We start from the raw sequence: 27,199 nt of genomic DNA on the forward strand, positions 1-27,199 counted from the left end.
GGCCTTTTTGCCTCGGATTCACGTCTTTCGTAGCACTCCGCAAGCAGTCCGGTAACTGTTCAACCCCAGCGTACTCTGTTGCTCAGCGACGTCAGCTGATTTGAAGCCTAAAGAATGTTCAACATCTATGAAGTTCAACGTCTTTGGCAAATTATTTTTCTGCTGATCAACACTACGAATGGTAACAAATAAATTATAAAAAGACACACTGTGTTAAGTTATTTTTTTGGCAAGTAGCTGTGTAATAAGCGGCATAATGTATAGAACGCCGGTCATAATCGGGAAAATAAGCCCCTTCAGCCCACATTACTTCTGCAGTTAGGACTTCATTTTTTTGTCACAGTATCGGTTATCGACCCCTGCTGCTAGGCGTAGCAGTGGACCTTGCTGTGGTGAGAAAGCCGGTGATGGGTGCTGCTGTACCGGCTGCTGTAGCTTTGCTAGCAGCAGCGCTCTGATGTTTGCTGCCTTTGGAATGGCTAGTTAATGCCGCCTCTCCCATGATTGAAATGTCGAATGATTTTCCACCACACAACCAACATTTTGCTCGTCCCGGGTCATTGTCTGTTGTAATGTATCTTTCCATTTGTAGCCAAGCATCGTTAAATCTACACTTTCCTGGCATTTTGAATTATCCCTCGCACTTCTCTGAGTTACTGTTGCTATGGCCATCGATCTTTCAGTTAGTATGAGAGCGTATGCCTGCTTATATTTAGAAAATATTTATTTTAAAAGCATTTGAATTATTTAAAACTCAGCGTAAATGAACAACATGAAAATATGATAACAACTTTCCATGACTTTTCCAAAACTTTTGGGATTTATTTTTTTCAAGCACTTTTCCAGGCCTGGAAATAACCATTTTAAAATTCCATGACTTTTCCAGGTTTTCCATGACCATACGAACCCTGGGTGCATCAAAAGATGATCATGAAGTTCATGTTTCAGTCTTGTTGCCAAACAACAAGACTTTGTTCAACTTTTATTTAGTTTTAGGATTAGATTAGAGGTCAAATACTGAAGACGTGTAGAGAGACAGAAAGAGAACGTTTTTGTTCAAAAGGTTCTTTGTCAGTATATCTCTTCCCGCAGACCTTACAGCATTGTTTCCCACACAAACTAATTTGTGGCGGTGCGCCACAGAATCAACACCGGCTGCCACATATTGCGTTTCGTAAAAAAATGTTTTTTAACACTATTGAAGTAAAAACACGAAGCGTATTCGTTCAGCTGCATTTCCTTTCCCTGCTCTCCCTTTGTCTCTCTATCACTCACGCGTCTTTCTCACATACACACACAGTCACTACGTCAGCACGCGTTAGCAACGATGCATACATATGCCGTTCTAGTAAGACCGACAACTATATCAGCATTAGTGCCGTAGCTAAAGGTCTAGGAAAGTTGAGGCTACTTTTTTCGCTAGGTACCTGCGGACTTGGACCTGTTTCATGCCTCCCGGTCTGACATGAAACAACCCCCCCTCTCCCCCCCACCACAAACAACTTTTTAATCTGTGGGAAACACTGCTTACAGCAAGATTCAATCAGGATACTGTAGATGCTGTTAGGTACAGTAGGTTAATGTTGAAGGTAGGTTGTGTGACGGCATAAACAAACATTTATACAAAATTATGTAAAACTAACACTTAACAACTTTCTAATTGATGGTGAAAGTGGAAAAGATGTGTGTTTTTTGTATAACTGTGTGTTTAAGACATTACAGAAGTTAGGAGGGACAGAGGCAGGAACGTCTAGTACAGCGTTTCTCAACGGGAAACTCAGAACATTGGAGGGTGCTGGAACCAACATTTTTGAAAGGGGGGCATTGAGGTCTTCTTGGTTTGTGTGTGTCTGTTTTTTTAATCTCAGTTTAGTCCTACATTCAAAGCCTCATTCTCTCAATTTTACCATTACACTTGCTTTTCCAGAATCATCTGAAGTTTGCTTTGACAAGCTTTCCATGCTTTAAGACAAGGCTTTTTTTCAGAATCACGCAGATTTTCAGTTCTTTGGATTGGTGTTTGGCCTAATACAATCTTTTCATAGGAAAGGGCACAACATTTTGTAGGGACAAGTCCTAACCAAAGCCACGGAAACATGAATTGTTTAACAAAAGTTAGAGTGAAACGGAATGTTTCCGTTTCCGACAGTACAAAAACCAGTATTTGCGCTCAAATTAATGCCAACATTTTGTATGAACTATAGCTGTCCCTACCAAAGCTGAAATCGAACTTATGCTATTCATAGACCTGCGATTTATGGACGTGATCATGGTTTCTTGGTTTAACCACAGTCACACATTTCTTTAATTAGATGGGTCAAAAGCGTGGTCACTTTTATTTGAATCCATCAACACATTTCAATGTGTTCCAGGCTAAAACGAACTTCCCTTCAACTCACAGTGGAGAACCTGGCAGAGGACCACCAATGGGCACAGGGCTCACACAATAACTTTCAAAGCAATGTAGCTCATTTCCTTTGAAAGTTTAGATAAATAAGCTATAATATAGGATAACCTACATATAGTTGTGCTTTTATTTTTATTATATTTATTGTTTATTTTGGGCGCAATGGCCCATACACGAATACAATACATACAAGAGACATGAATCTACTTAACTAAAATGCTTAATTAACACATGGCCTATGTACAGTGTAGCAGTAGTTCCTCCAAAACTGTCTTCTGGAAAAAACGTCTAAGAATAACAGGAGCCTAACTATGTCATTCCCAGACGCCAGGAGGCGAGCCGCATAAGAATGCATCAGCTTTCGCCTCCTGGCGTCAAAGGTGTCAACACGCAGCTGCGCAAAGAGCCAGCTGTTGCTGCTAGACCTTGGTCGCGACATGATAATCTTAAAAGTGTTGTGGTAGGCGAATCTCTGCAGCGCACCAGCGCTATGGTTGCACCATAGCTGGGCACAATACAAGGGAGAGCAGTGTGCCATAAACAGGATTCGCTTCGCCTCAGTAGAGCATTTGCCAAATGTTCGGGTTAAAGAGTTAGCTTTTGTGTACAACTGGCGGGTTTGCGTGCGGATAGAGCTATCGTCAGAGAGATCTGGTGTAATTTGAAAACCGAGATAGATCACAGAAAGAACATAAGGCAAAGGCGTGCCTTAACGCTTCACTGAGGGTGGCGTTCCGGGCAAGCGACATTAGTGACAGGGAAAATACATACAGTTGGTCTTTTTATCACAAAAATTCATGTCGTTTTCAGCCCCAAAGGCCTCACAAATATGAATCAGTTTCTGCAGAGCCTTTACCAACGGACATATCAGGCAAATATCATCAGCATACAATAAATTATTAACAAGGACATTCCCAATAAAGCAGCCTGCATTGGCGGCGTTTAGCTTCCCAGTAAGGTTCGAAACATACGTATTGAACAGTAGTGGAGACAGTAGACTCCCCTGGGGGACACCGTTACCGGGGCAAAAGTTGACGGAAACGGTAGTCCCCCAGCGCACCCTGAAGGATAACATATAAAACCAAAATACAATGGTGCGTACTAAGTAGACAGGTACGTTTCTGTCTGTGAACAGATGAAGATGTTAGAACTTTGTGTTTTAAAGAACGATATGATCTCCTTAAGAGCGAAAATGCACATCTGTACCATGATGTTTTTTAAAACCAAATTGATTCGCTGGAGAAGACAAGTGCTTCTCCAGGCGGTTGAGCAAAAGCGATTCAAATAATTAAAACATGGAGCTAGAAATAGCAATGGGACGGAAATTATTCTTGATAGAAGGGTTAATATTTTGTTTCTTGATTATAGGAATAAGAATGACCTTGAGTAGGATAGGGGAGACAAGGCCGTGCACTAACATGGCCGAAAACAAAAGGGATAACAGAAGGTTGGACCGAGATCCCGCGTGCTTTAAATGCTCAGCTGATAAGCCATCAGCATCGCACAACTTCCCATTGGGTAGCCTATTGATTGCATGATCTGCAATTCCTGGAGGCAAACGGTGATGTCGACATGCTCCAAATTCACAGCAGGAAGGCGGAGGGACGCCGACACAAAGGTAGGTAACGACGGAGGGTCCATCGAGTGAAGGACACAAAGTATGTCCGCCATGTTGGTTAAAGATTTATTGGGACCCTGTCGCTTGTTATGGCGCTCAGTCGGCTTGCATACATCGAACAGCCTTTTTGCCTTTTTGCTGACTACTTCCTCTTCTAGGTAAGTTTCAGCACAGCTGGGTGATCACGTCGGTAGGTAAACAGTCAATTTTGTTGACTGCGAAACATAGTAAGTCATTAATGATAACACCCTTTGGTGGAGGTGAGTCGCTGTACCTTGGTAGAAACCGCTTGTCCGCACAGCTTTGGCAGAGAATTAGGTCTCCTTGGCGGGTCTCAGCCCCAGAGCAATGGCAATCCTCGCAGGTAAGCATGCTATCCAGTTGTGGGTCCCCAGTTGCGTGGTGATTGACATTCATATCTCCGTTGTCCACCATAGCAGGATTTTGTACGGCAAAGCATGAAGTTTAGCTTGCAAACAAGATGGCCTAGCTACTAGCCACAAGTTCTATTGCACAGTGTAGGAAACAAAGTTTTTGGTTACCAAACAATCAGTATTGCTATGTCGCTATTTCTTCTGAGAATGTCCACACGTAACCTCAGACTTTTTCATAGGTAGGCCAGTGTTTCCTTTGGAATTATTTTAGCAATGGGGGCAGGTCTGTCCGAACAACAACACCCCCCCCCCCGCCAAATGTTTTACGCATTAAACGGAACTGACACTTTGCTGCAACAGAAACAAATATATGTATTCACCTCCCAACCACAATGCCGTCATCTTTTTCTCTTTCACTCTCCTCTCTTTCTGCCCGCTCCTGTTACATTGTGCTCTTCTGCTGCACTCTGCACTTGCACTTCACTCGGGTCTCCTCCTCTACTACACACCTGATTCAAATATATGGTCATAAGCAGGCTTCTGCAGAGCTGGATAACTATAAACCAATTTATTTGAATCAGGTGTGTTGAAGCAGGGAAACATCTAAAACATGCAGGACAGGGTGCCCTGAGGACCAGGGTTGGAAACCACTGGCTTAGCTTATTGATTAAGGTAGGCCACTCTAAAGCACGTGCACACTGTCTGCTTAATTTGATCTTGACATATAGGCTAAGCATTCTGTAGCAAATAATAACAATAAACTCTCTATTAATTACATTAACTTCATGCAGTGTAACTACTTCAGCATAATAATGCACCTAAAATACAAACGTGAGCAAGGGCGTTCAGCAATCGCTATCGAATCAACAGCCACGTGCAAATTAGCTAGCAGGTGAAGAATACAAACAACGAAAATCACCAGTTAATTAAATTAGAAATCTTTTTTGTATACATGATCTATTATTGTGTTAACATCAGCGGTCGAAAAGTCAACTAATTGAATGCAATGATTCGAAAACTGTTTGTATTGTTTTAGAAGTATGAAGATTCTCATTAAAAAGTCCCCCATGATATTAATTTAAATATGTGAGAACTATATACTATTACAATAACAGGCTTATATGAACTGACAACATAAGTTATACGACTTACAGTTCTCAAGGACACACACGCAATCTCAACTGGCTAGTTATCCTCCGGACAGCGGCAGTCTCTTTTTTCTTTCTCTCCCTTTTCCACCGAGTGGTGCGCGTGCCCGATCGCGGTGTGAAGCACGTGTCCAAGCTATTCTCCAACATGCAATCTAACAATCACTGTTGATAGACGGCCTTTTGTACAACCCTATTTTTGATACCGTGGCGGCAGAAATTTTGCTGTGGCGGGCAAAAATATTATTTGTTCTGTTGGAACAAATATTAAGATGATTTTTGTTTGGCACAGGCACCAATTTACCACTGTCTGATTGGCTGCTGTGTGTGCTCAATAAGGAAAATAATTAAAGTATGCATTTTGTTGCATTTGTTTAACACTCAAATACATTCCTTATAAGATGGCTTTTTTGCTCCCTTGGGTAACTAATGACAATATTTCACTTCCAGTTAAATCAAATCTGATATTTGGCATTCAATTAAATGTATTTTTTTTTAATGACATAGGCCTAACACAGAATAATAATCAACATAAGTATTGAGGTAATGTTCCATTAAAACTCTGGCCATTGACAGAATTGATTGAATGTGTATTGATTGAATGTATATTCATGTGTTAAAGGAGGGCTAGCCTATGTACAGTATGGCGTGATGAGCCATCTTTACTGGATAATCACTGTCTACTATCGGCAACTTGTAATGCAAATACAGTAGACATGAGTGACATAACTTCTCGTGTCACAACTAACCTCAACATTTACAAAATAAAAACCATTGATGGTATTTACTTAATAAATGAAGATTGACTCATTGGCAATATATATTCAAATTGTGGTTGTGGTTTGGAAATAAATGATGTGTAAGAAATAAATGATGTGGTGTAAGACGCTCATGAAGAGACCATTTGAGAGGAGGAGCAGAACTGCTCCAATCACTCTTCCTCCGACACCTCACAATCCATAACCTGCTCACTGGCAACTTTGGAGAATCTATGCAAATGCACCTTAGATGGTATGAATGGATTTTAATGGCCGGAGCCATACCCATTTGAATGCTGCGTTAAGCATGAAATTGTTACCAGTTGTGTACTAAATACTAAAGGGTTATTCTACAAATAAGACATGGGTTAGGGTTGGGTTAGGGTTAGTGTGTATGTATGTGTGCATGTATTGTTCTCAACATTGTACCTGTCTGAGGTGTCGCAGGGCCCCTGGACGCAGGGAGACTTCTCCCCGGTGAAGACAGCCGCTCTGAAGAGAAAAGCTGGGGCCCAAAGGGCCAGGGAGCCCGTCACAAAGGCCACCGCTGTGAAGCCGAACGTAGACAGCACAAAGCTGGGGCTGCAGGAGTACAAGCAGATATGCTTCCATCAAACAGGACATAGACAAAGTGCCATCTCACACCACAAAGACACTTAACACCCAATAACATCTACCACTACTTATAGAACATCTACAGCAAATGATGGAGCTGCAGACACAACACAATCCAGTGTTTCCCCTAGGTTTTTTTTTGCAGTGGGGGAAGGTCTGTCCGACCCCCCCCCCCCCCTCGGCCGAAATAAAGTTCTAACCCTATATTTTTTAGTAGGTTAATGTAATAGTCTAATAACAAATGTAATATTGCATATATTTTTGTCCTATTTTCCGTAAAGCACCACAGTTAGGCTACTTAAAGTATGTTCTAAATGGCAGAAATATGCTGCCAATTAATAATTGACGTAACAACTTATTGTAAATGGCCAGTAGCCTAGCCTATTGAGGTACTCAAAAGCATGTACACTGTCGGCTTCATTTGATCTTGATAGGCTAAGCATTCTGTAGCAAATAATAACAATATACCCACAATTAATTAAAACTACTTCAGCATAATAATGCACCTAAAATACAAAAATACAAACGTGAGCAAGGGCAGCAATCGCTATCGAATCAACAGGCATGCAATTATGCTAGCAGGGGAAGAATACAAACAACGAAAATCACCAGTTAACTTAAATTTGCAATAACTGTAGACTAATACAATAACAGGCTTTAATGAACTGAAAACACAAGTTATACGACTTACAGTTCTCAAGGACGCACACACGCAATCTTAACTGCGCTGTGAAGCGTGTGTCCTTGCTATTCTCCAACATGCACTCTAACAATTACTGCTGATAGACGGCCTAAAATCTTGTACAGCCCTATTTCTGATACCGTGGCGGCAGAAATTTAGCAAAATCAACACAGGGGAAACACTGCAATCTATAATTCCATAAATCTCTCTGTGGGCCTCATTTACTAACAGGGTTTTGCCCATTTCAGGCGTGAAATAGCGGGTTAAGACATAACACCGTATTTACAAAGGCAGCGCACTTGAGTAAAAACGCAGATTACCGCTGCTGGGTGGGTATAAGGGAAAGTGGGTGTGTATATTTCTAGCTCCTGTTCGCTGAACTTTTTTTTTTTCTTTTCCTCGAATCACCCATGGTGGCAGTAACATGCAGGCCATTTTTCCCGTCTTTTAACGGCGCGCTAATTAACACTAATGGGCGCTGATTGCCCAACGAGGATCTGGTTTGATAAATACCATGCAAAATGCGGAAATACACCGTCCGCTATATGCGGTTGGGCAAAGGCGCAGATTAAGTGTGTCTCTCTGTATCTCGCAAAGCAGACACTGTATTAAGTTGCAGGTGTCTTGCTTAGGTCCCAAGGTTCCGACTTCTGAGTACAACTGGAATGCACCGACTGTTAAACCTTTTAATTAATTAATACAAATAAGATACAACGTACATCATTGCAGTAAAATGATAGTTTGGTTTGCATAGATTAAAGCGATCTAGCATAGAAATTGTAACAGTAAGTTGTGAGAGATATGTTGTGAATTAATGAATTAACGTTTACTGAAAATCCAGGTGAATACGAAGTATCTCTAATCAAACTGTGAAAAGGTTTTACCCATGCGCACAAACTCCAATTAAGTTTACTACAAAATTAACTAACCGACTGATCTTAGTCAACAGCTGCATCACGGCACTTGCATTAGTTACTAAAATGGACTTACTGCACCCCCCTTCCTTCCACCATGCTCTGAAAAACCTTTCAATAGTGAACCCTTGTGTGAAGCCATAGTGGATCACTTCATCTCAGTTTCACTTCTCTTGGAAAAGCCACAAAGAGGGGCAAGAGGTTTGTCTTGTGCAGTGCCGCCGCTAGCCATTTTGGTGCTCTACGCATAATTCCTTTATGATGCCCCCCCACAACAGCTGCCCTGTCAATGCATCCACATTCTGTGTTTGATATGATGCTAGTTACGGAGTTAATGCGAGTGCGCAATGCGCGCGAGCGACATTTTGGGGCCTTTATTTGAGTGCATAATAGTTTTTGGAGCAAAATATGTAAAATAAACAGCCGTTTTGCAATTGGTAAAACCTTGTCTAGTGAAGGTGATGTATTTTTGTCTCAATTTTTCAGCCCCACCCTTACGTTTCTTAGCATGGTTTTCCAAATTAATTATAAACATTTAAAACTGAAAGCATGCAGCCAAGGAGCTTTTATTACTCATTTAAAAACGATTTGATCTGACTGATCTGTGACTCCTGATGCACTCAACAAATGGGTAAAAAGTGGCTAACTCAGCACACAATACCATCCCTTACTAGCTCTTGTGATGTTTCCATGGACATTGTCTAAGGTTGTGAAGCTGGACCTACTTTCTGCAGAGGGCCTTCATGTCAGTCAGCCAGCTGGTTCTGTGAACGGTGTGCTCTGGCCTAGCCTCGATGGCTCCTCTCTTTGGCTCCTTGACCACGAACAGAAGCAGCACCACTGCAACCAACCCCAATGCTGGAGTTACCTAGTAGATAAGAACAAAAACTGTTGGACTAATGTGACTACAATTGAGAGGTAGACAACATTCCAGAAGATACACACAGTATATAATTATTTTTTAAGATCAAAAGGCCATTTTGTTGAAATGTGAATCTCACTACAGTCAATGACAAACAGCAATACTTCCGTTATGAGTTACTTACCCTTAGTGCCCAGTGCCAATCCTTGGCTAGGTCATCCACCTTTGACCCCACAATGTACCCAAGACCACTGTGGAAGCACATAGGAACACGTATTAATTAGAAAACAAATGCTGTTTGAAAAATGTTTTATACAAGGTTTGGCATTTGATTACCATACATGCTATTGAGAGCCCTGCTGTAATTGTTGTAACAAACTATGAAAGCAGTAAATAACTAGAGAGGGTAACATTTCTGGGGAAATTGTTAAGTGTGCTTGCATTGGTTGCAGCTACGACATTCTTTTTTGTTTTGTTGCTATATCACATCCAAACCTATTGTTTAAGCTTTATCAATAATCCAAACATTTGGAGAATTTTCATGGGTGTACTTACATTTTACAACTGATATTTATGTATATTTTAAATAAGTATGCATACTTTTTATTTATGGAGATTGCATAGATTAAAAAGCATACATTTGTTGCTGCAAGAAGGAATGGTGACGCTATGTGGCAGTCTCACATCGTTGAAACATTTGCATCAAAACAAAGAAATTGACCAGAATTTTAGGGATGTTTACATCAAAACTGAAGTAAGAACAAAGATTATATGAGTGACTACAGCACAACAGGCAATCACTTTAGAATGATGCAACAAGATTCCATGGGTATTTATGGATGAATACTGTGTTCTGGACTAATTATTTTACTTGATTGGATCATTTAGACCTTTGAGAATGTAACCAGACCATTTTTGTTGGAATGAACTGTGAGGCTCAATATGTGAGTCGTCTCTGTTTTCATTGACATGTTGGTGGTCGGACAAAGATGTTGATTGCACCTGCTTTTGCGACTAGTGTTGTCACAATACCAACATTTTGACTTTGATACCAATACAAAGTTTAGTAGAGCTGCAACAAATTGATTAAATAGATTAAAATTGATTTTTAAAAGCAAGAATTTCATTATCGTGTCAAGCGAATATTACGCCACTCAATAAGTCGCAGAGATGTTTGAGTATTTTTTAGTTTAGTTGAGCGCGGAGCAGAGCGGAGGTAGAGGAAAGGCCATCGGAGAGACGTTGTGGAGTAACGTTGTTCTGAAACACAAGGCAGAGAAATCAGTATGACCCAAGTCATCCAAGGTGTGGGAGCATTTCACACTAAATACGTCAAAAAGGTGTGTTAATTGACCGAGGTGAAGTTAGTTTCATATTCGACATTAGTCTCACATTCGGAAGACGCTACTTTGCAGTGTCGCGTTAGGGACCGGGTGCAAACTACCCATACCATTAAGACGTATTATATTTTTAGGAATATAAAACCTCAAACAGACACCAGAGTATCTTAACAATGTCTGGTATACTTCCCCTGCCTTTACTTTTTCAATGAAGTTTCAAATAAAAAGATAGAAAATCACTAATCTTTGAAAATAGCTTAATCACCACAAATCGTAACTTTTTTCAAAATGGTGTCAAAAAATCTGAAATATACACCAGATTATTCTAATAAAGTCTGGCCTACTTCCACAACCTTTCAATTTTCAATAAAGTTTTAAACAAAATAAATTGAGTTTAAGAAAGTTTTAAACTCTAATAAATTGCTCATCTTGGAAAATAGCATTAAATCCACACTAATATTAATAACTTTTTCAAAATGGTGTGCCTGTTTGTACACATTCTGAAGAGTTTTTGCACTGTGAATTTGCACTGTCAGTTCTGTTTTTTGAATAAAGGGTTGTAAATGAATGCTTGTCCGCTTATCCATCAATTAATCGAAAAAAAGAATCTACAGATTAATCAATTATTAAAATCATCTTTAGTTGCAGCCCTTTGGCACACCATAGATTATTTTTCTGTAATGCACATGTAATGCCAGCAGACTGAATATGTAAAAATTAAGACATGAAATTGTTGAAATTGTACTTATTTTTCTTAAGACATCTCAGGCTGTGCATCATCTGATTTGTAAATGGATGGTTTATGAATTGTGAACTTTTTTCCAATGTACATGTACTTCTTTACACTAAAAGAAATGGAAACATTTGGAGGTTTTGTTATTAGGTGTGCTTGCCTTCAGCAGCACAACCTATTGTAATCTCACATATATATTATTATATACCAAAATATTACTTTTACAGTTTAAGTTTCAAAAAAAGGCACAGATCTGCAACTGACGCAAGCACACCTCACAATTTCCCCAGAAATTGAACCCTCTCTAGTTTATAGGTTACTATGCAATGGTTTTACTGGTCCGGCCCACTTGATCAAATTGGGCTGTATGTGGCCCATGAACTAAAATGAGTTTGACACACCTGGTTTAAATGGTCAGTACTCCCAAATGCAGATATTTCAACCAAACTTGGTGTGTTGCATGAATGCAATAGCTTGTTGCACAAGTACCATAGGCTACGTCCTTTCTGGACTGCTTGGCCCTTTCATTTTTGCTTGCAGCTATATGTGGGGGCCAAGCAACGAAGCTGCCACTTATTGTGTTTCTACCTTTTCTTAGGGTTAGGGTTTTAATCGTTTGACAGCACTATTACATTTCTATGGAACGCCAAGTTAGTCAAATTAAATAAATAAATAGATAAATACATACATAAATACGGCTATGAAAAAAATCGGAATAAAAAAAAGATGGCAGTAAATATCTAAATATAGCATTATATAATTATATAGCTGAATCCATTCACCGACATCAATAAATAAATTCATTTATTTATTTCATAATGACATTTTTGTAAAGACAACATTTATTTATCAAAAATAGAAACCTTTAATGAACATCTAGAAAAAGTGTTGTGTCAGCTTAACGAAAAGAAAATGTATATTTTGTGTGGGGATATAAACATTGATTTGTTGAGTCTGCATAGACAAGTACCAGCTAGTGACTATTTGGAGATGATATACAGTAGAGGGTTGAACCCATTGATCACCAAGCCAACTCGGATAACATGAACATGTTCGACATTGATCGACCATATCTTTACAAATGTTTTAGAGAGTAAAACCAAGAGTGGCGTGTTGATCAATGACATAAGTGACCATCTGCCAGTATTTCTTGTGTACAATAACAACTACAAGAGGGAAAAAAGGGAAAAACGGGAGAGTACATTCAAGTGCAGAAGAGTACGGACAGAAGAGGCAATAAACACTTTAAAAAATGAATTATTAAATCAAAATTGGGAACCATTATATAAAGAAGAAAATATTGATAAAGGTTATGAAATATTCTTGGGGATATTTAAATTGTTGTATGATAAGTATTGTCCAATAAAATAAATTAAAATGAAATTAAAATATTCAGATAGTCCATGGATAACCAAGGGATTACAAAATGCCTGCAAAAAGAAAAATACACTATATAAAGAGTTTATAAAGCTTAGAACCAAAGATGCTGAACATAAATATAAGAAATATAAAAATAAACTAACATTATGAGAATTAGTAAGAAAGAATATTATAGAAAATTAATAGATAATAATAAAAACAATATTAAAGGTCTATGGAAGATACTGAATAATGTTATTGGAAATGGTTCTAGACAAGTTAATTATCCGCATGAGTTTATTGAAAATGATATGACTATTGATAATATGGATGATGCAGTAAATGGCTTCAACCAATATTTTGTAAATGTTGGACCAGTACTGGCTGAAAAAATACCTGTTCCTGTGAGATCTGATGACAGGATTAATGATTTCATAGACATTAATCCAAAATCAATGTTTCTAACAGCAGTGGAAGAGAGTGAAATTATAGAGATTGTCAATAAATACAAAAATAAAACTTCTACTGACTATGGTGACATTGATATGAGAATAGTCAAAGAGGTAATTCACGGAATTTCGAAGCCATTGACGGACATCTGTAATTTATCATTTAAAACTGGTAAATTCCCAAGAAAAATGAAAATTGCAAAAGTCATACCGCTGTACAAAACTGGACACAAACACCACTTCACAAACTACAGGCCTATTTCACTGCTTCCTCAATTCTCAAAAATCTTAGAAAAAGTATTTGCTGCTAGACTTAATAAATTCATCAATAAACACAATTTACTAACTGACAGCCAATACGGATTCAGACCCAACTGATCCACTTCATTAGCAGTCATTGAGCTAATTGAAAAGATTACAAATTCCCTGGACCAAAAGAAATATGCAGCTGGTGTTTTTATTGATCTCAAAAAAGCATTTGATACCATAAATCATGATATATTAATTAATAAATTAGAACGGTATGGTATCAGGGGGGTTGTATTAAACTGGCTGAGGAGCTATCTACAGAACAGGCAACAGTTTGTGAAGATGGGTGAATACGTGTCAGCTTGTTTGGACATTGCTTGTGGGGTCCCCCAGGGGTCAGTGTTAGGGCCAATTCTTTTTATTCTCTACATAAATGACATATGTAAAACATCAAATATTTTACAATTTGTGTTATTTGCAGATGACACAAATCTTTTTTGTATGGGAGAGGACTTGCAGCAGCTTCTGGAGTCAATTACATCTGAAATGAGCAAATTAAAAAGGTGGTTTGACAATAATAAATTATCATTGAATTTAAGCAAAACAAAAATCATGTTTGGAAATTGTAATTTAAATAGTGATGTAAATGTCAAGATAGATGGTGTTAATATTGAAAGAGTGTATGTAAATACATTCTTGGGTGTGACAATAGACCACAAGCTATGCTGGAAACCTCACATAAATCATGTTAAATCTAAACTGTCACGAAGCATCTCAGTCCTGGGTAAAGCAAAGCATATATTGGATCACAAATCATTGCATATTCTTTACTGCTCAATGATCTTACCTTATTTAAATTACTGTGTGGAGGTTTGGGGGACCACTTACAAAAGCTCATTGCAACCACTAGTCACACTTCAAAAACGAGCCATAAGAATAATCAACAAAGCTGGATATTATGATTACACCAACCTCCTCTTTTTACATTCCAGTATCATAAAGTTCAATGACCTGGTTGAATATCAAGTTGCACAAATCATGTTCAAAGCTAGAAATAAACTGCTACCAGGTAACATACAAAAACTTTTCTTTGACCGAGAGGGGGGTTACAATTTGAGGCAACAGTTAAACTTTAAGACACTGGCGGTACGCACGACTCTAAAATGTAATTGCATCTCAATTGGGGCTGTGAAACTGTGGAATGGGATGAGCACGGAGCTAAAGCAATGTCCAAACATGATCCAGTTTAAAAGAAGGTTCAAATCAATGATTTTCATAAGGTACAGGGATGAGGGTGTGAATTAAGAAGGAAATCATAATTATATGGATATAAATACTGATTGTATAGATATGTATGTAGATATGGATATATTGATTGTTTATAAATATAAATATATGTGCATTGTATAAATATATAAAATATAAAAGATTTATAGTATATTGGGTTGTATGTAAATGGCAAGTGTGGTGTGGAGGAAAGGGGCAGGATTAAATAAGTGTAAACTTCTTCCTGCTCCTTTTCAGGCATATCTCAACAACGTGGATAATTTGTTTGGTTTTGTTTTTTTTGTGAAAACATCGTTGTATTTCCATGCTTTTCATTTTGTTTTGTATGTGGATATGTCTGAAATAAAACTAAATCAAATCAAATTTATTTAATGGGACTTTTATTTCCTAATGCCACATTTGTTTATTTTTGAGACTTTTACACACCACACCACACAAGATCGAAGGCAGATGGGGACACCTAGATTCGGTAGATTATGGAAGACATTAGTCTTGTCAGAGATTGCATGCTGGCCTTCTAAATCAAATTGATCAGCATGGCTTGTCAGGATGTATTATTTTGGCACACATTGTAGATTTTGTAGAGGTACTTGGGCGGATAAGTGCTAAGGCCGAATCCCAATACTCCCCCTTCCCCTTACCCCTTCCCCTTAGTTTTGCGCGTTCCCATGAGAGCTTGTGGTGTCCCAATACTCTTTTTGAGCTAGGGGTAGGGCTAAGACTAAGGGGTATACACCCCTTAAAACCAAGTAAGATCGGGAGCTTACTTGAAACCTCGAGCTATGTGAAAACTGCGCGACCGGCAACAATGGAGGCCAGATCATCCAGAGAGTCCGATAAATGTAATATTTTCGACTTAATTGATAAAACAATTATGACAGTCTTGTTTTGTGTTATATACAGTCATGAACATATATATTTGCAACCATTTTCCTAATTGAAATGTTTCTAAAAATCACTACTTTGGTACGTTAATGTTACAGTGCTGAATTGCACAACAGTCCCGCATTTCTTTGACTAGCATGTCTACAGTTTAAAGTAAACTCCATTAGCAACGAATTTTGTTTAATATCGGTGCATAACACTACTTGCTTTGGAGATATCAATACGTGCTCGATGACTTACCTGTAACCATGTGGCGTCCCATTTCTTAGGGCTATGTAGCCCTTACCCCTTAGTTTCGAGGGCCAAGGGCGAGGGGTAAATTAAGGGGAAGGGGGAAGGTGAAGGGGGAGTATTGGGATTCGGCCTAAGTCTTAAATGGTTTGAGACTTATCAAGCACCGTGTTTGTGTGCAAGACGGCAAGTGTAGAAAGCCACAACAAGAATCTTCCTTTAGGGTTTAGCGTAGGCCATACAAAATGTTGCTTAAATGCCAATACATTTGTGACTACAAGCTCCTTTCATCCATGAGCCTAAATAGCTTCAAAAATCATGTATTTTTGCTCGAGTGTCATCGAATCCCACTTCATGCCAGCTTGCAACTGTTTTATTTTCTTAGCCTACTTCCTACCCTTGAAATTTGCCAATAATATTGAATGGGAATTTGCGACAAATCTGGTGATAGAGGCCAACGGCAGCTGCTGCTGTTAGGTGAACACACAGCTCACATGCTTACAGAAACCAGGTAGTCTGGAAACCAGGGCAATAACAATGCGGGTGTCCAGCACCTGTGCTAAGGGGATAGCTGTAGAGCTACCTGTATGGGGGGTGACAGTGGCATGGCACTGCCGAAAAGCATACAATATAGACAAGCTTTGCCCACAATGGCCGCGTTTCCCAGATTCGATCGTTCTTAAGGATTTAAGAAGGCTCTTAAGAAGGGTTCGGCTAAGAAGGAGTGCTAAGATAGGGGTGTTTCCCAGACACGTTCTCAACTGCCTTCTTAAGATCCCGCCAAAGAAGCCTCTTAAGAAGCTCTTAGTGGGAGCTGTCCACCGCCGTGGTGTTGAAACTAAATCAATCGATGCCAGGAAAATCGATCACCCACCACTTTATCAGTGCACGAATCACACACAACACCGTGTAAGGCCGTAATCATAATACATATTGGGGGGACACATCCCCCCCACTATTCAAATATGGTCAAAATGTCCCCCCCAATATATTGATATAAAAATATAAATGTGCTACGCTACGACAGGCAACCACGCACGCTGTCCGAAATTATTATAAAAAATGTAATTCGTACCCCCCAATGTTGACTCCATGGCTACGGCCTTGAGCCCTATACATGATAGTTGATGTGTGATGGTAGTGGATTGGGATCAGTGTGCCATCCACGACACCGACTACCCGGGGAATCCCAGCCATGGCATGAAATCCACTGTGGACCTGATGGACCTCTTCCCGTGTGGTGGGCATTTGGATGTGTCCGGGCATGGCGCAGGATGTCACGGCTGCCACACCCCGTGAAACCGATGCCTTGCTGAGCATGGTGCCGTCCCCCACCACATCCAGGAAGCTCCCCACTGCGTAAAAACGCAACAAGGCCAGGAGCTGCACCTCCGGGTTGAGGGCAACATTGCAGCGGGTTGCCCTCCGGATGTGTGGTGACACTAACGTGACAAGGCGTTGGATCTCCATACGGGGAAGCCGGTACTTGGACTGGACAGCCCGGTCCGACAACACATTCAGTGGGGAGACGTGCTGACGCACATAGGCATTTATATAAACTATCTGGCTTCGCGCACGGCGACGCTGTTGATTAGCAGCGAGAATATGCTGTATTGCTGCAATGGTGTCTCACTCGTGTGGACTTCAGCAACGCCTTTATATATAGACTGAGGTGGAGCCTCGATCTCTTGATGAGGTTCCAGCCGAGTTCAATTACACCTGTCAGTTTCCCTGATTTCTGTGAAATACCACAGGGTTGTTAATGTTTTTATATCTAATGTCAACTCATGCAGATGCCGAATGTTTGTGAAAACGTAATGAGTGATAGTAATGATGATTCATTTATTTATGTAGCTACAGGAACACATGAGCAATTATTTATTTTTATATTGTTATTTTTCTTATTATGCTATTATTTTTCTTGCGTCAGTGTTCTGCAGCTGTGGGCGCACATTTATCATCACGCATGGTTTTAGTATTCCTTTGAGTCAGATATAACTTTCCCTGACGCGGCTGCAGTGAGCGTTTGGTCGCTAAGAAGGCTGTTGAGTGGGTCAGGCTGATCTTACATTTCCCTCTTAGTGAAAGATCTTCTTAAGCTAAGAACGACTCTGGGAAACACGTCCTTCTTTCACAGCGCTCTTAAGAGCGCTCCTAAGAAGGTTTCAGCGCTTAAGAGCTTCTTAAGGAATCTGGGAAACGCGGCCAATGTCTGTGTCATCTCTGCCATTTTATCATTGGTTCCCAATGGGAGTGATGGCGGTGACCTATAGTAGCCTACGTGTGTATTTATTTATTGATGTCGGTAAATGGATTCAGCTATATGATGATATAATGCTATATTTAGATATTTATTGCCATCTTTTTTAAATTTCCGATTTTTTTTCAAAGCCATATGTATTTATTTACCTATTTATTTATTTATTTATTTAATTATTTCATTTTGACTAACTGTGTTCAATACATTTCATCAACTGCCATTCGAATCTTTGCAATGGAGGGATGGACTGCAGGAAGCAAATAATTAGCAAATAATAAAAATATACCCACTATTTATTACATAATCTTAATGCAATGTAACTACTTCAGCATAATAAGGAACCTAAAATACAAACGTGAGCAAGGGCAAGGGCATTCAGCCATCGCTATAGAATCAACAGAATCAGAATGGGGTTTTATTCGCCATGAAAGTTTGCACAGACAAGGAATTTACTTTGGCAGGAAGAAGCCTACCGAGGCAGCCATTTTCGGCGCCATCTAGAAAGTTTCAGCATTACATGAGGGGAGGGGAGAAAAAAGGCAACCCCCAGACTATACTCCAAGGGAGGACAGTGTGGGAACAGGCAAAAAACACCTCAGCACATAAGCACATACATTATATAACATTACAGAACCACATGACTTGCAACGGGGAGGGGGGGAGGGGTATGGACAAGCAGCATCTGGACCTGCAGCAATAATAGGCACTGGTCGCAGACCCGCCAGCCACACCAGGGGAACAAGCAGGCAAAGGCGTTGGATGGGGGAAGGGGTGTGATAGCATATCTGTAGTAGATGAAAGTTAGTGTATGAGTGTGCCTGGGTTGGCGCTTTTGCCTAGGCCACAATCAGTCAGATTTTCAGTTCGCAGATAGTATTGCCATGGAGACATCTTTGGTCATGACCCAAGACAGAGGTGTCTGTGGGAGGGGGAAGGGAAGAGACTACAGAATCTCACTGCAGCGCTCTCCAGGGGAGTTGTTGTTCCAGCAACAGCCTTGGCCAAGGCCTGAGCTGGTTACGGGGCAGAAAGCAGATAAGATTGAGGTAGTTGCTTGGTCAAGTAGGCACCTTCAATTCCACGTCTGCTCATCATTATGGCCTCCAAGTCGGTTCACTTTCCTGTGCAGAGCCGCTAGATTCTCCATGATGTTACCCAAATTGTGCTCAACACATTGTAAAGTCACAGTCTGAGTGCCACCAGCTCTGCCCACCGCATCAATCATGTTGGGCAGCCTTGTGGGGCTTTTGACAGCGGCAGCCTTTTCTGTAATTTTCCGATATACCAGGCCAGCGCCCAATCCAATCAGCAGAAAGCCTGTAATCATGGTTCCAAATAGAAAGATGTCTTCAACGTCCTCCACGGAAAGCGCCGCTAGGCACACGACACGCCACGCCACGCCACGCCACGCCACGCCACTTATCCTACGCGTCCATCAAGTACCCAGCTGCCAACGTCCCATCAGGACAGTTAGGTTCCCCCGAACCCGAGCTTCTCTTCGTGAAGATGGTGTGAATTGCGTTGAGAGACCAGCTAATCAATTCCATGCTTTTTGCTTCGGAGAGTGATGCGGAGAGTCTCTCGAGCATACAAGACAACACGATAGAAGCCAAGCAGGGAAGAGGAGGGGAGGGAGAGAAAAAATGCGACCACCTTTGTCGAGAGCCAAAGAGAGAAGCCACATGCCAAGTGCAATTTAGCTAGCAAGTGAAGAATGCAAACAACGAAAATCACCAGTTAACTTAATTTACATTTGCACAAACTATAGACTGATACAACAATAGGCTAAAATAAACTGTCAACATAAGTTATATAACTTAAAGTTCTCAAGCACACCCACACGTGATCTCAACTGGCTAGTTATCCTCTGGACAGAGGAAGTCTCTTTTTTTCTTTCTCTCACTTTAACGCTGAGTGGCGCACGTGCCCGCTCGCGGTGTGAAGCGCGTGTCCGTGCTATTCTTCGACATGCACTCTGCTGATAGACGGCCTTTTGTATGGCCGTATTTCTGATACCGTGGCGGCAGAAATTTAGCCATGGTGGGCTTAACCCTTTACTGTCTGAGCCAAAATTCTGAACATTCCATATGCTGGTATCCAAGATGGCGCCGATGAAGACTGCCTCGGTCGCTAGATGCGCTCTTTTTTGTCTAGTTTTGTCTGTTAATTCAGTGTTCTGCCAAAATTTCTGGGGTTCTCTAACAAGAGAAGTACTTCTAAACATCAGGACTACAACTCCTGTGGATTTATTTCCCACTTTTATGCTTCCAGCGGCAGAATTAGTGGGAATATTTTTGTATTAACTGTAAACCTTTTTACTCGCCACGTGAGTTTGCTTCATTCATACTGGTCAGCGTCTACATGCCCCCTCAGGCTAGCGCCAAAGAGGCTCAACATGTGCTCGCCAACCAGATATTGTGCATGGAGAATGAAAATCCTGATTCCTTGGTTATTGTGCTAGGCGACTTTAACAAAGGCAATCTCACTCAAGAACTCCCCAAATACAGACAACTCATCAAATGCCCTACCAGAGAAGGGATCACTACTACTCTTCAATCAGTAAAGCATACCATGCGGTTCCCCGAGCAGCACTGGGTCACTCAGACCACGCCATGGTCCACCCGATTCCTGCATACAGGCAGAAGCTAAAGCGCTGTAAGCCTGCAGTGAGGACATCGAAACAGTGGACCAGTGAGGCTATGGAGGATCTGCGGGCGTGCTTGGACTCTACTGACTGGGATATGTTCATGACTGCCTCCAATAGTCTGGATGAGCTCACAGAGGCTGTGACATCATACGTCAGCTTCTATGAGGACTGCTGTATACCAACACGCACCAGGGTGAGCTACAACAACGACAAACCCTGGTTTACAGCTAAACTCAGAAGGCTGAGGCTGGACAAAGAGGCTGCGTTTAGGAGTGGGGACAGGGACAGTTTCAAGGAGTCGAAGAACAGGTTTAGCAAGGCGGTGAGAGAGGCTAAACGACTGTACTTAGAGAGACTGAAGCGCCAGTTCTCTGCTAACGACTCTGCTACTGTCTGGAGAGGGCTCAGGCAGATTACCAACTTCAAGCCCAGAGCCCCCTACTCCACTAACGACTCTCGTCTGGCCAACAACCTGAACGAGTTCTACTGTCGTTTTGAAAAACAATTGGACTACCCTGAACTATCCCTTCCCTCCCCCCCGCTACCCACCAACTCAGTGACGACACTCTCCATTCAGGAGAGTGAAGTTAACAGACTTTTCAAGAGGCAGAACCCACGCAAAGCAGCTGGGCCAGACACTGTCTCCCCTGCAACCCCCAAGAACTGTGCTGACCAGCTGTCTCTGGTGTTCACCTACATCTTTAACACCTTCCTGGAGACATGCCATGTGCCAACCTGTCTCAAGTCCTCCACCATCATTCCTGTGCCCAAAAAGCCCAGGCCAACTGGGCATAATGACTACAGACCCGTCGCCCTGACCTCTGTGGTAATGAAGCCTTTTGAGCGCCTGGTGCTGGCACACCTTAAATCCATCACAGACCCTCTATTGGACCCCCTGCAGTTTGCCTACAGAGCCAACATGTCTGTGGACAACGCAGTTAACATGGCCCTCCAATTCACTCTACAGCACCTGGACTCCCCAGCATCCTACACCAGGATCCTACCATCATCCCAGCCCTGCTTCAGGACAAATTCTCCCAGCTGAACGTGCCTGGCTCCACCTGCAGGTGGATCACAGACTTTATGTCGGACAGGAAGCAGTGCGTTGAGCTGGGAACACAAGTCTCTGACTCCCGGTCCATTAGCACCGGATCACCTCAGGGCTGCGTCCTCTCTCCTCTGCTCTTCTCCCTGTACACCAACAGCTGCACCTCCAGTCATCCGTCCGTCAAACTCCTGAAGTCTGCGGACGACACCACCCTTATTGGGCTCATATCTGTTGGAGACGAGTCTGAGTATAGGTGGGAAGCGGCCAACCTGGTGACCTGCTGCAGCCAGAACAACCTAGAGCTTAATGCTCTTAAGACAGTGGAGATGGTTGTGGACTTCAGGAAGAACACAGCCCCACTCACCCCCATCACCCTGAGTGACTCCCCAATCAACACCGTGGAGTCCTTCCGCTTCCTGGGCACTATCCTCTCCCAGGACCTCAAGTGGGAACTGAACATCGGCTCCCTCATCAAGAAAGCACAACATAGGATGTACTTCCTTCGGCAGCTGAAGAAATTCAACCTGCCAAAGACAATGATGGTGCACTTCTACACAGCCATTATTGAGTCCATCCTCACCTCCTCCATCACCGTCTGGTACGCTGCTGCCACTGCCAAGGACAAGAGCAGGCTGCAGCGTATCATCCGCACTGCTGGTAAAGTTGATTGGCTGCAATATGCCTTCCCTCGAGGACCTGTACACCTCGAGGACCCTGAGGCGAGCGAGGAAGATTGTGGCCGACTCCTCCCACCCTGTTTCAGTCACTCCCCTCCGGCAGAAGGCTGAGGTCCATCAGGACCAATACTTCACTTTAATTCTAATTCCACTAAGTACTGCTAGTTTATGTACCCTCAGTATAGATAGTCCACATATTTTAATGTTAGGTTCCTATATGTTTATTGTATGCACCTTCCTGCCAAAGTAAATTCCTTGTCTGTGCAAACTTTCATGGCAAATAAATCCCTTTCTAATTCTGATGAAATATGATATTCCTCTTAATATTCATATTTTATGAATTTTCATATTAAATCATACACCTTAACTGTTTATACCATATTGAAGAGGAGAACTAGGGGATTTTTATGATGTGAATAAACATATGATTACTTAAGGCAAATCATATTTTATCAAGGTGATTTCAGGCAGCAATTCTTTACAAAAACTTCTGTATCCACCATACCATATCAGACAACTTAATTTTTTACCACTTTTATTACAAGATGGAGAAATACTTGAAATAGGTGGAATATCTACAAATCTGTGGGCAATGTAGAACTGAAGACAGATTAGAAATATTATATTTTGATTAAAAGTTATGACCATTTTAGTGACTAGTGGAGACATAGGGGAAACCGGAATTATCCTCCCCCAAAAGTAGCTAGCGCTATGGTTAGATACTCCTCTCGATAACTAAAAAACTTTCGAGTTTCTTTCACAATCGACCGAATTGGCCAAACAAGGCATGTAGATTTAGTTTACAGTGTACATAATCTAGCTAGTTAATGTTGTTTTTCCAAGTTTTTTAGAAATCTGCTCAAATCAAGGCTAAACAGTGCTACTACCGTCATAGCTGCCTGTCACGAATGGCCAAGCCGGACACGTAATTCTTTTCTGAAAAAACTTGCGTCACTCCCACAAACAAATTCTTCGTAAGTAAAAAGTTTAGACTTTTAATTGACAATACATATTAAGAAACTTGTCTTTACTCATAATATCGTCTCCGATTTCAATTCGAAGCTGTAAATCTAACACTGTAGGCAATCTTCCATGGTCTCCGCTCTGGCTCCGCCTCGGAAAACAATGGTTGCCGTTGCTGACGATACACTTATTTTCCCCTCCCAGTAACCCCTTAACCAATGATATGTACTTTGAGCTTAAGTTGTCATGAGTATCTGGCCGTTTTCAGAAATAAAATAGGTGATGGGACGGCAAAGACATTAAGGCGGGAACCATGGGCATTTTTATGCCCATATTTGACTGGTACGGCAGGAAAGGGTGAATTCAGTGATTTATTGGGGTGTGCTCGCCGAAGGCATTTATCTCACATAAATATTTTTTTATTTATTATTTATTATCGCGCCCCTAAGGCCCCTAATTCCAGTCGAATTGATGCAGTCGCCATTAATAAAAAAAATATTTATTCGCTTCACCTCCGAAAATGTTGTCCCAAGTTCACCAAATTTGTCAAAGATGATCTTCAGACTAAGCCTCACAAAGGTTATCAAACCGACTTCTGATTTTCGAAACCATTTGTCCGGTAGAGCCAATCAAAATCGCCACCAATTTGGGTTGTATATCTCAGTAAATCTATAATGCACTCAAACTTGGTAAATATACTCAGTCCTGTTCTGAGGATATCTTAACTGTTTGTTGTTTTTTTAAATTATTATTATTTAAGAAGAATGGACAGACCTGACATTTTGTGTGTGTGTGCGCATGTCTTACCTGCCCACTGGAATAGCAAAATAGAAGACTGACAGCATTCGTGTCCTCTTCTCCTTAACGTACAGATCAGCTATTATGGTGGGTGCTATGGTGGAGTAGCTGGCTTCCCCTACTCCAACCAAACCTCTTGTCAATAGCAGTGCCCAGAAATACTGAAATACAAAAGCAAGTGTAAAATATACATATATTTATATTAGGACTGATCCGTAATAGTCAACCAAACAGTCGAAAACTCTTGGTTAACCAAGTTGACTGGTCAATTGGTCGCAGAAAAAAAACAGGAAGCGGAGAATTCACGCAGTCAGTGACAGACAGACATGATCGTTTACACAGCTGGTCCAGCCGTAATTAATTATGTCAGGCAGGAATAACAAAAGTTGGGATGATTTTTAGAGGGCCGTGGGCCATACCAAATTACGTTGTGTCCTTGGGCAAGGCACTTCACCCTACTTGCCTCGGGGGAATGTCCCTGTAATTACTGTAAGTCGCTCTGGATAAGAGCGTCTGCTAAATGATTTAATGTAAATGTAAATAATGACTCCAAAAAAGTGACAGGCAAACTCTGCATGCAAATGTTTGCCTATCATTCATCGACCTCAAACATGGCTCATCATTTGAAACATATAAGTAGCCTGACATTGGCCACTTTGCTTGGCCGGTAGGTCTAACATTAGATAACCTAGATAAATCCCTCTCAATACAAGCATTCACTATACTGCCCGTGTCAGCCTCAACTGAGAAACTAATATTGATACAACATGCCACAACTAGAGGGAAATTGTGGGGTGTGCTCCTGTATTTTTGTAAGCCCTTCGACTGGTTAGCTCTTGCGATTCCCACACAGCAGAAGTGTAGTAGTTAGACTAGCTAGCTCTACAATTTCCTGCGGCTACGTTTGAATCTAAGAGCAACACTTGCAGGTAGCAACTCTAGTGCTAAATAAGTATTTAGCTGGTGGGCTCCATGACACCGGAAAAGTAGGGCTCGTGAGATTGCTCACCAAAAGAACGAAGGGGAACCAAGTAGCCTCGACTTTCTTAGACTTTTAGCTATGGTACTAATAATGATGGCTAGCTGATATCGCTGTCTGTCTTACTAGAACGTCGTAGCTATGCATCGTTGCTAACGTGTGATGAAGTTGTGGCGTTAGGCTAGCACTGATTACCCTTGTGGCACACAAGGCATTTTTGCCACAAAAACTTAATTCAAGGCTAAACCGTCAAATGGAACTTGCGCGCGAATACAAGCAACTCAATCGGGACCAAGACGAACATTTTGACACCGACGTTGTAAGGCAGATTTTCTGTGTACATGTACAGCGTGAGTCTCTAAGGTCAAAACGTCATACAGCGAAGCTCCCTCTGAACAGAATATAGCACACAGCCCAGACAGGGGGGAGACAGTAAGGAAAATCCTGTACAAATAGGGCTTATGTGAATTACGACCACTTCACCTGCCGAACATTCTAGTGTATCAGTGCACTGTCCACTGAAGACCGGTTAAGGAAACAATTCTGTGCATTCTATATCTGTACTGTCCAACTCATGTATTTAATCATGGCTGAGAGACAGAGTTTTCACTCATGCCATCAGTTTGTCTTGAACTGGTTTATTAGTTGAGCTTCCCGGATCAAACAAAGTCAACTCCTCTCCTTTGTCGTGACTCCTTCCGGCCTACCTTCTCCAGAATAGTCATATCAGATGTTGTCTATGTAGTGTAAATATATAAGTTTTTTGAGGAATGGGAAAAAAATAATGAACAAATATAATACATATTTAAGAGCAATTGGCCCACATCAGACCTTGGGGGAGGGGGGGGGGGGGGTCTGCTGCACAGGCCACGTCCACATGTCAATTTCTCAAACTGATGGCATCCACCCGATTTGTCCCAATTCTTCTGAAACTTGGTGTACGCCTCATGTTTCATGAGGAACAAAAATGCCTCAAGAACCCATAAAGTCCACCATGATGGATTTTCCTGTACATTAAGGGCTCAACTAACTTTTTGAGGCACTTGTCCTTTGGACAAGTACATTAACGTTTCACTTGTCCATGCACAAAAGTCATTTGTCCGGGTAAAGATTTATCATTTATTATAATTTTTTTGTGTTGACGTTAGCTAGCTAGCGTCGGCAGCTGTGTACATATCAAGCATTTGCAGCATGTGTATTGGTTAAATGTACATAGTTAAATATCAGCTTATATACAACTGTAAAGTATACACCTTTTAAAGGATCCCTTGGTAAATCAGCCCCTGCCGGGTAGAAAGGTAAATTGTAGAAAAAAATATTTTGTGGCAAAATCCATTGTTATGTCTACAAAATTATTTTAGATATAGTAAGTTTAGCTAGCTTGCAAATACTGAGGAAAGCCTACCAAAGTGAGTTAGCCAATGTCGTTAGCGATGCTAGCTAACGTTAGTTTGCTAGCTGTATATAACATTTAACTGGGTCTTGCAGCGCTGCTTGATTTCCTGAAATTATTATGAAATGTTATGTTCTACTAGCCATTTTCCTACTTTAGCAAGTCACAGTATTTCCAAGCCCTCATAGTATAACTGAGACGACACTGTAAATAATTCCTCTTTGGAGTAATAAGCCCCCGTTCAAGTTTTGAGGATTAAATTAACTGCACGGTGTGTAGAGATCTTGGGACAAAGCCACTTTTTTGTGTTTTACTAATGCAGAATTAGGTAAAATAAAATGGGTAAAATAGACATAATGAGTGGCACATAACATGAAGTAGCATGGCATTTAGTTTTGTTTGAGTTTTGAGTGGGGCAAGTACATTTCTCTTCCACTTGCCCTACAAAAAAATCCACTTGTCCCAGACAATCGAACAAGCCTTAATGTCGAGCCCTGACAGTGACATTTTGCGAAAACCTTGA

General features: G+C 41.2%; 1 protein-coding gene across 3 annotated transcripts in view; it reads right to left on the minus strand.

Moving 5' to 3' along the window:
• Positions 1–27,199, minus strand: part of spns1 (SPNS lysolipid transporter 1, lysophospholipid) — a 38,479-nt gene that overhangs the window by 7,818 nt on the left and 3,462 nt on the right. For all 3 annotated transcript variants that reach the window (XM_084678905.1, XM_084678907.1, XM_084678906.1), the window contains exons 5-8: positions 24,314–24,465; positions 9,563–9,629; positions 9,242–9,384; positions 6,735–6,887 (exon numbers count right to left, since the gene is read on the minus strand). In XM_084678905.1, coding sequence (XP_084535031.1) covers positions 6,735–6,887; positions 9,242–9,384; positions 9,563–9,629; positions 24,314–24,465 — 515 coding nt within the window. The remainder of the gene's footprint in view (positions 1–6,734; positions 6,888–9,241; positions 9,385–9,562; positions 9,630–24,313; positions 24,466–27,199) is intronic.

This window comes from Hypomesus nipponensis, chromosome 17 (genome assembly GCF_054491055.1).
Source record: "Hypomesus nipponensis isolate SF chromosome 17, ASM5449105v1, whole genome shotgun sequence".
Lineage (NCBI taxonomy): Eukaryota > Metazoa > Chordata > Actinopteri > Osmeriformes > Osmeridae > Hypomesus > Hypomesus nipponensis.